This window comes from Lactuca virosa, chromosome 3, assembly GCF_052849685.1.
Source record: "Lactuca virosa cultivar CGN04683 chromosome 3, Lactuca_virosa_CGN04683_v6, whole genome shotgun sequence".
Classification (NCBI taxonomy): domain Eukaryota; kingdom Viridiplantae; phylum Streptophyta; class Magnoliopsida; order Asterales; family Asteraceae; genus Lactuca; species Lactuca virosa.
In genome coordinates this window covers 111,364,857-111,376,372 of record NC_136428.1, presented here as the reverse complement: position 1 = coordinate 111,376,372, position 11,516 = coordinate 111,364,857, and the positions used below count along the sequence as shown (strand labels likewise).

Here is an 11,516-nt window from a genome sequence, read left to right as displayed (position 1 = left end):
GAACTCCATGCTAGATTAGGGCTAAGGATCTAGGAAGGATGCCTTGAATGCCTGATGTATGTGTATGAGAACTGCATGTTAGATTGTAACTAGGGATGAGCAACAGGCCGAACCCGGACCGGACCGGCCCGAAGACCGAAAATCATGAATAACCTTACCTGAAAACCAGACTGTTTTTGGGTGTATCGGGTCCGGGTTCGGTCCGGTCCGGTTCCGGGTACTAAATCGGGTTTCGGGTTTTGGACCGAATTATACTTTCGCAGTGTTGTTTACGGTTTCGATCCGGTCTTGTTCCGGGTAACAAACTAAGTTTTGTATCTTTGTTGTTTACGGTTTCGGGTTTTGTTTGTAATATTACTCTCTAGTCTCCATCGTACTATTTCAAGCTATAATCTTACTACGTAATATCCATCATTCGTATTTTTCTTGTTTGCACAATTGGAATAAAAATACATAAGTGAAGACGAATGTAAAGGTAATAAGTAGCAAACCAAACTTACCAAAATATTATTGTACCAAAATAATAATAACCAAACTATCATTGTACCAAACTAATAATAACCATGTACTAAACCAAATTACCATTATACGAAAACAAATAATTTATGAAAAAAAAACAATTAAACTTCAATCGGCTTCTTTCCATTCCCTCTGTCATCTTTTTCCTCCATCGCCGCTTCAATCTCTATATAATTAACACCAAAGCATAGTGAGCATCTAATTTTTTTTAACAAACAGCAAATAAATAAAAGATGATTTAAATTTACTACCCAACGCTATGTCATCATCCTTCAATATGTTTTCATCATCATCTATAATGGGTTTGCGTGATTTTATTACCCAATCTTGGGTACATACTAAAGCTTCAACAATCGGCGTATTCAAACGTGTTCTATACTTATCTAGAATTCGACCGCAAGTACTAAAAGCGGATTCCGACGCTACGGACGTCACTAGTATGGATAAAATATTTAACAACAAACCATCATAAAATTATAAATATAATAATTTATAACTTAACTAAAAGAAAACGAAGTTAAATAGTAGAATTACCTTTTGCCATACGAGCGACGATCGGAAAACGCAATGCATTTTTTTCCACCAATCTAGGATGTCGAAATTTTTATCAAAAGTCACTCTAGGTTCATTTAAATATCTTCTCAATTTGTTTTCAACTGTCGCCGACGTGTCTCCTTGTCCCATCAAGAAAGCATCCAAAAAATCGTTACCCACGTCACAACTTACAACTTCTTTTACTTTTTGAGACGAGCCTACATTTGCATATTTTTCTTCATAGGTTTTAAATAATTTTTCCATTCTTTTTTCAATTTCCCGCACCGTATACATCGTCTTCAATTTTATGGCGCTATCCGACAATATGTTTTCTTCCGTTTTCGTGTTTTCGATCATCTTCTTGATGATAGCCGACAAAAAGATGGACTTCATTTGGGGGTCCAATAATACGGCAAAACACGTGAAATCATTCAAAATTTCTATTGAACCCCAATACTTGTTGTATTTGGTACGCATGTCCGGGATCATATGACAAAGATGCACTTTTGTTGAACACGTTTCTAGATGTTGGTCAACATCTATAATTTCCCGTAAAACAGTTTGTACCAACGGTTTTGATGAAGCCGACAACATCTCCGTTTTTGTTTTGAACTTTTCAAGAAACATTATAACCTCTTCTATCACTTCGAAATCGGTACGTTGCGAGACTCTACTTAGATCACATGCAAATGAGGTGTCTATAAAAAAAATACAAACTCATTATCATTTAGAACACATAAAAAATGCACTTTTTAATTAATAAAAAAAATGCACTTTATTTTATAAAAAAACACTATTAGTAAAAAAAACTATTAATAAAAAAAGTGCACTTCATTTTATATAAAAAAAAACAACAACAAAATTGCACTCTAACAGCACCATTTAAAAAAAAACAACAACAACAACAACTGCAATTTTTATAAAAAAAACTGCATTTTAAAAAAATAGCACTTTATTTTATAAAAAACAGCAACAAAACTGTACTCTAACAACATCATTTATTAAAAAAAAAAACTCGCATTTTCTATAAAAAAAAACTGTATTTTTAACATAAAAAAACAACATTTTAACAAAAAAAAACAGCAATATTAATAAAAAAAACTGCACTCTAAAAGCTTTTATTTGTTAAAAATAACAACAAAAAAACATTTTTACCTTTAACTTCATATTCAAAAAAAGCATCTTTTAAGTTCAAAGCGCTCTTCAACAACTCGAATGTCGAATTCCACCTCGTTGGACACTCTCCACATAAAAACTTATCCCCTTCTAAGTCGGAATCCTTCATACATTTTTTAAACTTCCTAATTCTAGCGGTTGAATGTCTAATGTATTTCACCGCTCTTTGAATACATGACACATGAGTATTGTGATATTTTAACCCATCTTTCACAATTAAGTTCAAAATATGAGTCACACATCTAACGTGAAATTTTTTTCCACCTTCATACAAGTTGGGAAGTTTGTTGGTCAAGAATTCCAATGCTTTGTCATTTGTAGTGGCATTGTCCACACTTATAGTCATCACATTTTTTATCCCCCACTCATGTATGCATTCAAGTAACAAACGTCTCACGTCTTCCCCCACATGAGTATCTATTGGTCTAAAATTTAAAATCCTTTTATGCATGACCCAATCGTCATCAATGAAGTGCCCCGTAACAACCATGTAATTCGTTTTTTGACATGATGAAGTCCAACTATCGGTTGTCAAGTGTATCATGTTGTGTGGATTAGCAAAGAAAGTTAACAACTTCTTCTTTTCTTCAACATAAAACTTGGCAACATCACGGCTAATTTTATGTCTAGATGGTATTTTGACTTTCCCGTTTAGAGCATTTGTATACTCTATAAAAGCTTCATTTTCCACAAATTTAAACGGGAGTTCACCTACAACAAATAGGTTTAGCATAACTTTTTTAATCCTGTCTTCATCGTGTTTCCATACGGTGACACTAGTACCATCCCCAAAAGGTTGTTTTTTAAATTGTAAAGTATTTTGCCCTTTAATATTATCCGGATTTTGTTGGCAATTGTTTGCATGTCTAAGTAAGCTAGAAGTTCCATTTATGTTTACATCGAAATTAAAGACTTTAAAGCAATGCTTACATCTAGATTTATTGGTTTTCTTTCCATCTTCGTCAATAACCATTTCCATTGAATCCCAACATTTTGACCTTTTTTGTGGTGCCCGTTTTCTTTTATTTTTTTCTTTGGCAATGTGGTGCTATCTTCAATTTTTATGTCTCCTTTGTCGGTATCAACATCATCATCATCAATAATATGTGGGGTGTTATCAACAAAGACATCATCATCCTACAATACAATAAAGAAAAAACAATTACTTAGGCATTGAACATAAGGCATTCAAGAATCAAAAATCAACAATTTAACATTAGTCGTTACAACATCAAAAATCAACCATCATTTAACAATTTTAACATTAGCCATTACAACATCAAAAATCAACAATACTAAAGAATAATCACTTATACCAAGCATATACGATCACGAGTTCAAGACTAGACCCAAAATACAAATTATTTTTTTCTTCTTTCTCAATGCAAACCAATCAATGACTATTTGTTACATCTTTTCCAACTTATTAACCCGGATGCTGTTAGGAGTAATCTGGAAGATTGGAATAAAAGGCAGTAAAGTTTTTCTTCCTGTTCCACAGTTTTCATATTGTTCCTTTGTGCAACTTTTATTCCTGTTACTTTTCTGTTTCTTTTATTCTTGTTAACTCATAATAGTTAACAACAAAGGGTTAAGGAGATTAAGTTTTCATTGTTTAACAAGTTTAAACTTAAACCAACAGATGCAGTTGGTGTTCTAGAAGCACATGTTGAGGATGATATATATATACACACACAAGAGTAATTAACAGCATGAGGCGGAGCTTGCTGCAACTACATCTTTTCTAACTTATTAGTTCCACCACATGGGGCATTCACGTGTGGCTTGTGTATCTGTAATAACATGCAATCTAACACTATTTGGCAAGAAAGAGTCCACGTGATGGACTACTTTCACATATATATTACAATTATAGCAGTTAAAGGTCCCACTTATAATTCTTTGCATTATTTTCATTCAACAGAGATACATATTAACTTTATTTTCCAATTAACCATGATTAAAAGTTAAAAGAAAAAGGACCGACGATTAAAATATACATTACGACATCAAACACAAATATATTTAGACTTACTTGACTTTCATTATATTCCATGGAACCAACCCAATTTTCAATCACCATTAGAGGAGAGGAAGTATTAGAGAGTAAAAGATTAGTGGCCTAGGAAAGAAATCATCGATTGGCACTAAGAACGAACCCAAAGTAATCAAGCCGTCGATAGGGTTTTATTCTAATTTTGTGTATCGGGGTTTTTTTGTACGCTCAAAAAAGGCCATAATATTGATAACTTATTAATAAGTTTTGATTTCTGGTCTGGTCCGGGTAAACAACATTATTCTGGGTCCGGTCCGGTCCAAACCCGAAACCTGATTTTTGTAAAAAACAAAACCCGAAAACCGGCCCACCTATAAGAATATCTGGTCCGGTCCGGTCCGGTCCAACGGTTTGTATGATCATCCCTAACTGTAACATCCTCATCCGGCACGTATCACAATATTGTCCGCTTTGGGCCACTCGACACGAGGACTTCCAAGGGGTCACCCATCCCGGTCTTGGTGACCACTAGCATGCAACACTAACTCATACTCAACATCTAACACTGCTAGGGTAACATATCCAATGGGCCGGCCTTGGTGCCTTAGACCCCTTAGTATAGTGAGGATAACTCACCTTGCAACTGTCGTCTGAAACTAGAAAGCTCAACTCCCGGATCAACAACACGAACTCCACCACCTATAGTTACCATAAAACCCTTTTTCATAAATCTCCAAATTACCGGAATACCCTCAGAAGTCAACTGGTCAACCCTTGGTCCAAGTCAAAGTCCACAGTGAAAGTCAACAGTCCATGTTGACTCGACTCGTCGAGTGCAGTTCACCGACTCGTCGAGTCCTTCCTGAACTCGAGAAGTCGTGAAATCCGTGATTGGCTCAACGAGTTCCCCTTTAACTCGTCGAGTTCATACATATCCAAGAATTGGGAGAAACCCTAGTCGACTCGCCGAGTCTTCGAATGACTCGCCGAGTTCAAGGCAATCTTCAACGGACTCGCCGAGTTGTTCATCAACTCGTCGAGTTCATAGCCATCTTCAACGGACTCGCCGAGTTGTTCATCCAACTCACCGAGTCCTTGCAGACCTTTATCCATGCAGACGCTTTTTAAGCCATGGCAAGGTTCCAGATTACAGATCCAAGCTTCTAAGGCATGTTTATCATGTAAAGTTGCAAACTTTACGCACATGCAAGGCTCTAAAGGCCCTAAATGACCAATCTAAGCTTCCAATGGAGCTTTACACCTTGGGAGAGTCTCATTCCTGCACAAGTTGGAAACTTTATGGACTAAGAAGCCCAGGGGAGCTCAGTTCTGAAGTGACAACTCCAGATCTTAGCTTGCACACAAGAATAACTTCCATTCATACCATGAAAACCCTAGAATTTGTCCAAAGAGGGGATCTAGAATGAAATGAGGTCAGGGTAACGATTTATACCTTCCAGAAGATGCCCAATCAGGTAGATTTCAGATCCCAAGCTCCTTGCTTCTGAATACTTGCTCTCCAAGCTCCCTTCTCCACAAAATCCTCTTCCAATCTCAAAAATACACAAATGGAACACACACACACACGATTAGGGTTTGAGAGGGACAAGAAGTAGTAAAGGGGAGGCTGGGGGAGGCCAATGATCCTTTAAATAGGGTGCAAAACCCTGAGATTTAGGGTTTCATCTGCCAGCTCCTACTCGTCGAGTCCATTCTTGGACTCGGGGAGTAGGTCACTAAAATACGTGGACCAATCCGCTGCTACTCGGCGAGTAGGGCAACCAACTCGTCGAGTAGACCTTAGAAATCAAGGAATTTCTTATTTAGATCAATACCTGAGAATCGGGGCGTTATAATTCTCCCCCACTTGAACTAGACTTCGTCCTCGAAGTCTGCTGCAGCAAATAACTCCGGGTAATGCTCCCGCATTTCAGCCTCCGTCTCCCACGTCCACTCGGACCCCCTCCGATGCTCCCACTGTACCTTCACCAAAGGTATCCCCTTATTCCTCATAATCTTCATCTTCTTCTCCAGTATGGCCACATGTCTCTCTACGTAATTCAGGCGTTCATCAACCTGAATATCATCCAGCGGCACCACCTCCTCTTGATCCATAATGCACTTTCGCAGCTGCGAAAACGTGGAAAGTGTTGTGTATCCGACTAAGCTCCCCCGGCAGCTCTAGCCTGTAAGCTACCTTGCCAACCCTGGCAATGATCCTGAATGGTCCAATATATCGGGGACCCAATTTTCCCCTCTTCCTGAAGCGGATCACGCCTTTCCAGGGCGAGACCTTCAGGAGTACCATGTCACCGCCTTGAAACTCTAACTCGGAGCGGCGCCGGTCGGTGTAACTCTTCTGCCGACTCTGAGCGGTCTGCAGTCGCTGCCTAATCTGCTGAATCTTCTCGGTAGTCTGCAAGACCACCTCCATCCGACCCATCACCCTGTGACCAACCTCACCGCAACAAACCGGGGTGCGACATCTCCGCCCGCACAACAGCTCGAATGGCGGGGCGCCAATGCTAGAATGATAGCTGTTGTTGTAGGCGAACTCCGCAAGCGGTAGGTGAGAATCCCAACTCCCACCGAAATCAATGACACACGCCCTCAACATGTCCTCGAGGGTCTGAATAGTCCGCTCGCTCTGTCCGTCTGTCTGCGGGTGGAATGTTGTGCTGAAGTGCAACCGCGTGCCCAGCTCCTCGTGAAACTTTTGCCAGAAGCGGGAGGTAAACCTGACATCTTGATCAGAGACAATGGAAACGGGAACCCCATGGCGAGACACGATCTCGCGAACGTACACTTCGGCCAATTTCTCGGCCGATGAGCTCTCCCGTATGGCCAAGAAATGGGCACTCTTAGTCAATCGATCCACGATGACCCATATAGCATCAAACCCCTTCGCCGTCCTCGGCAACTTGGTAATAAAATCCATCGTGATTTGTTCCCACGTCCACAAGGGAATCTCTAGAGGCTGCAGCTTTCCATGCGGCCTCTGATGCTCGACCTTGACCATCCTACAGGTCAAGCACCTCTCGATGTACCAAGCGATCTCTCGCTTCATGCACGGCCACCAATAGCTCAAACTCGACGTACCAAGCGATCTCTCGCTTCATGCACGTACCAAGATCCCGGTACATCTTGGTGGCCCCCGGGTGAATAGAGAAATGAGACTTATGAGCCTCCTCCATAACCGTCTGCCTAACCCCACCAGACATTGGAACCCAAACCCGACCGCATCGGGTCAATACTCCCCGACTATCCTGCACGAACCGGGTATTCTCACCCTTGATCCTCTCTAGCTTCCAATTCTCCGGTCGCATGCCCTCTACCTGGGCATCTCTGATCAAACTCACAAGCGGTGAATCCGCCGCTATCCTCATACATACCGCGGGGGTGGAAGACCCAGCTGACTTGTGGCTCAAGGCATCCGCAACCACATTCGCTTTACCAGGATGGTAAAGGATCTCGCAATCGTAGTCCTTGACTACATCCAGCCACCTGCGCTGCCTCATGTTCAGGTTCGGCTGATCCATGATATGTCTCAAGCTCTTGTGATCCGTGTAAATGGTACAGCAGACCCCATAGAGGTAATGTATCCATATCTTGAGGGCGAACACCACCGCCCCCAGCTCCAAGTCATGCGTAGGGTATCTCGTCTCATGCGGCTTCAGCTGCCGCGATGCGTAGGCTATCACTCGTCCCCTCTGCATGAGGACCGCCCCTAAACCTGTGATGGATGCATCACAGAACACCACAAAGTCCTCAACTCCCTCCGGGAGTGTCAAGACTGGTGCCTCACACAAACGCTGACGGAGGGTCTCAAACGCCCTCTGCTGCTCGGGGCCCCATCGGAAATCCACCCCTTTCCTCGTCAGACGAGTGAGGGGTACTGCAATCTTGGAGAAATCCCGTATGAACCTCCGGTAGTACCCTGCCAATCCCAGAAAACTCCTAATATCTGAGGGAGATTTCGGAATCTCCCACTGCATAACCGCCTCGATTTTGGCCGGATCGACCAAAATCCCCTCCTGGTTAACGAGATGTCCGAGGAACTGGACCTTTCGTAACCAAAACTCACACTTCGAGAACTTGGCGTACAGCCGTTCTCGTCTTAGAACTCCCAACAGATCTCGCAGATGCTCCTCATGTTGCTCTCGGGTCTTGGAATACACCAAGATATCATCTATAAACACTATGACCGAGCGATCAAGCATCGGTCTGTAGACCCGATTCATCAGGTCCATGAACACTGCTGGCGCGTTGGTGAGCCCAAACGGCATCACCACGAACTCGTAATGTCCATAACGAGTTCAGAACGCGGTCTTCTCCACGTCCTCCTCTCTAACCCTGACCTGATGATACCCAGACCTCAAGTCTATCTTGGAAAACTAAGATGCGCCCTGCAACTAATCGAAGAGATCGTCTATCCTCGGGAGTGGGTAACGGTTCTTCACCATTAACTTATTCAACTCCCGGTAATCAATACACATCCGGTGCGAACCGTCCTTCTTCCGGACAAAAAGAATCGGCGCCCCCCATGGAGAACTGCTAGGTCGAATGAACTGCTTGCCCAGCAGTTCCTGTAGCTGCGACGACAGCTCCTGCATCTCTGGCGGTGCCAATCGGTACGACGCCTTAGCGATAGGGGCCGCACCTGGCACCAGGTCGATCCTGAACTCGACCTGCCTCTCCGGAGGTATCCCTGGCAACTCCTCCGGAAACACATCTGCAAACTCCCTGACCACCGATACATCGGAAACCAAAATCTGATCCCTGACTCGCGTATCTACCACATACGCTAGATAACCCGCACACCCGTGCTGAATGTACTGTCGAGCCCTGGCAGCTGAACAAAACCCTGATCCTACTCTGGTGCCCTCGCCATATACAATCAGTTCTCCCCCACTTGGGGTTCGAACTACCACTTGCTGGCCCTCGCAATCAATCATAGCACCGAACCGACCGAGCCAATCCATGCCCACAATCACGCACACCTCCCCCATGGGGATCAGAATCAAATCTATCGGAAAGGACACCCCGAAAATCTCCAAGTCACACCCTCGATAAACTGAAGAAGCAGAAACCCCGTGCTCGTTGGCGATAGACACTCGCAACGGACACTCTAACTCGCCCACCGGCGCACTGAACTCCCCGCTAAATGACTGAGATACAAAGGACCGACTCGCCCCCGAGTCAAATAAGACCAAAGCAGGAAAAGAGTTCACTAAAAACGTACCTAATCACAGGTACAACAGATAAGCACACAACAGATATAGAAAACGAGATAAAGGATAGAAACATACCAGCAACCACATCTGGTGCTGCTCTGGCCTCCTCCGCTGTAAGCTGGAAAGCACGACCCTGAGCCTTCGGAGGCTCTGCCCTGACTGGTCTCCCATCCGTGATCCTCAAAGTAGCCGGTGCTGGAGCCTGCGCCGGTTTGGCGTCGAGCAACGGGCAGTTGGCCTTTAAATGGCCAACCTGATCACAATGGTAACATAACTTCATACTCGGTATCGGAGCGGCCTGGCGACAATCCTTCGCATAGTGCCCCTCCTTGCCACACCTGTGGCACCCACTACTGGCTCGACAAATCCCAGAATGAACCCTGTCGCACTTCCCACAAGAGCGGCTCTGCTGACTCCCCGACCTCAAATCAGCGGTCTTAGACCGCTTCGGCGCCGGCTGCGACTGTGCCGGGGCCGGCCGCTGCTCCCTCAGCTGCAGCTCAATCTCTAACTCTCGCCGTCTGGCGGCTTCCTGTAACTCTAAAAGAGTATCACATCGCTGGGTAGATACAAACTGTCAGATATCAGTCTTGATCATACTCAGATAACGGGTCATCTGAGACTGCTCGGAAGCAAACTCTGGGCAGAACATCGCCCGCTCAGTGAACATACTGGTGATCTCCGTCACCGACTCCCCATACTGTCTCAAACTCAGAAACTCTTGTGCCAACCGCTACCGCTCAACCCACGGAATGTAACGGGCGCGGAACATGTCCCTGAACTGCTCCCAAGTAACAACAGCTCTCTGGTCATCAGTGTACGACTCAGTCGCAAGTCTCCACCAGTCCTTGGCCCCAGACCTAAGCAGGTTCAGAGCACACCTGACCTTCTGGTCAGCAGGACACGAGCAGGTGAAGAAACACCCCTCCACATCTGAAATCCATCTCATAGCCTTGATGGGATCCTGCGTCCCATCAAAAGTAGGGGGCTTCGTGTTATCAAAGTCCCTGGACTGAAAACCTCTACCAACTCCTCCCCCTACCGCTGATACAGCTGATGCAGCTGCTGTGGCGGCTGTCTCTGCAAGGGCTGCGTAGCGCTCATCAAAATACTCCACCATGGCGGTCTTAATCGACCCGAACATCTCCGGTAACTGAGCCCGGAATGCAGCAGCAACCTCATCATGCAGGATCTCTCGAATCCTGGCATCCAACTCCTCTGTACCCATCTGCACCACCGGCTCAGGTGCTGTCGGCCCCTCCTGGCCTCTGTCCCCTGATCCTGATCCCGAACCGGATCCAGCCACAAAGCGCCTCGTCATCACCATTCTGAAACATACCACAAGATATCAGATAATCCAGATAAATAACTGGGAGCCAACTCCCTACTAACCCTGGGGATTGTGACTTACTTGACACGCGTATGGGTCCTGTGCTTTCAGTAGTATGGGCCCATACTACCTTCCACACCTACCCATATTTGTCTCAAGCATCATCACAATGCCCTAACTGAATACACAACATGGCCAGCGCTCAATCCTCACCCTAGAGGAATGATAAACATCTCATAACTGGCCTCCCGGCCTCACTCAACCCACCTATCCATGAAACTTCCACCAACCCTGTAGCACTAGTGTATGCTAGCCCTACATAACGTTGGACCCTATAGACTTTCGAATATCCAATCCTACTCTAAGCTCCCAATCAAACAAGAACAGAACATAAGGCCAAATCAAACATTCTCAGGCTATAAGATCTTAATTATGTATAACTGTGATGCATACACTAAGCAACTACAGTAATGATGTCAATTTCATATAAAGGAACCCCTAGGCGAGCAGGCATCATGAAATCAGACAATTCTATCGTGCAATTTCTGAAGATCCCTAGCCTAGTACTAACATGTTGTTCTAACATATCACATAATCAAATAACTTGTATGGTATTTTGGGGTCTACTTACTGGCCCCGGCTGATCGTACACCCTGCATCCTCCTTTATTTATTTTGAAAACCATTTTAGAAATTATTTTGAAACCTTTCCTTGATTTGAGACTGGA

General features: G+C 44.0%; 1 protein-coding gene across 3 annotated transcripts; it reads right to left on the bottom strand.

The window, feature by feature from the left end:
* Positions 1-568: 568 nt before the first annotated feature.
* On the bottom strand, positions 569-2,435 carry LOC145162536 (zinc finger BED domain-containing protein RICESLEEPER 1-like). 3 transcript variants are annotated; one of them, XR_013739162.1, is made up of 4 exons: positions 2,209-2,435; positions 1,054-1,751; positions 771-953; positions 569-685 (listed from the first exon to the last, which is right to left on the bottom strand). XR_013739162.1 is itself a non-coding variant. In XM_079081653.1 (3 exons), exons 1-3 carry the CDS (start codon positions 2,336-2,338, stop codon positions 569-571), a joined length of 945 nt encoding a protein of 314 aa, XP_078937779.1. In that variant the 5' UTR covers positions 2,339-2,435. The 3 variants fall into 3 exon arrangements, 2 of the variants coding, with proteins under 2 accessions (XP_078937779.1, XP_078937780.1); XM_079081653.1 differs by lacking the exon at positions 771-953; XM_079081654.1 differs by lacking the exon at positions 569-685 and having other exon boundaries at positions 722-953.
* Positions 2,436-11,516: the final 9,081 nt, after the last annotated feature.

Excerpts from the sequence above, each read along its gene's own strand:
- LOC145162536 (XM_079081653.1), bottom strand. The coding sequence starts at position 2,338 with ATGAAGGATTCCGACTTAGAAGGGGATAAGTTTTTATGTGGAGAGTGT. Across the intron at positions 1,752-2,208 it reads TTTTGAATATGAAGTTAAAG|ACACCTCATTTGCATGTGAT; the intron begins GTAAAAATGTTT and ends TTTTTTTTATAG. Across the intron at positions 686-1,053 it reads CGTCGCTCGTATGGCAAAAG|AGATTGAAGCGGCGATGGAG; the intron begins GTAATTCTACTA and ends TTAATTATATAG.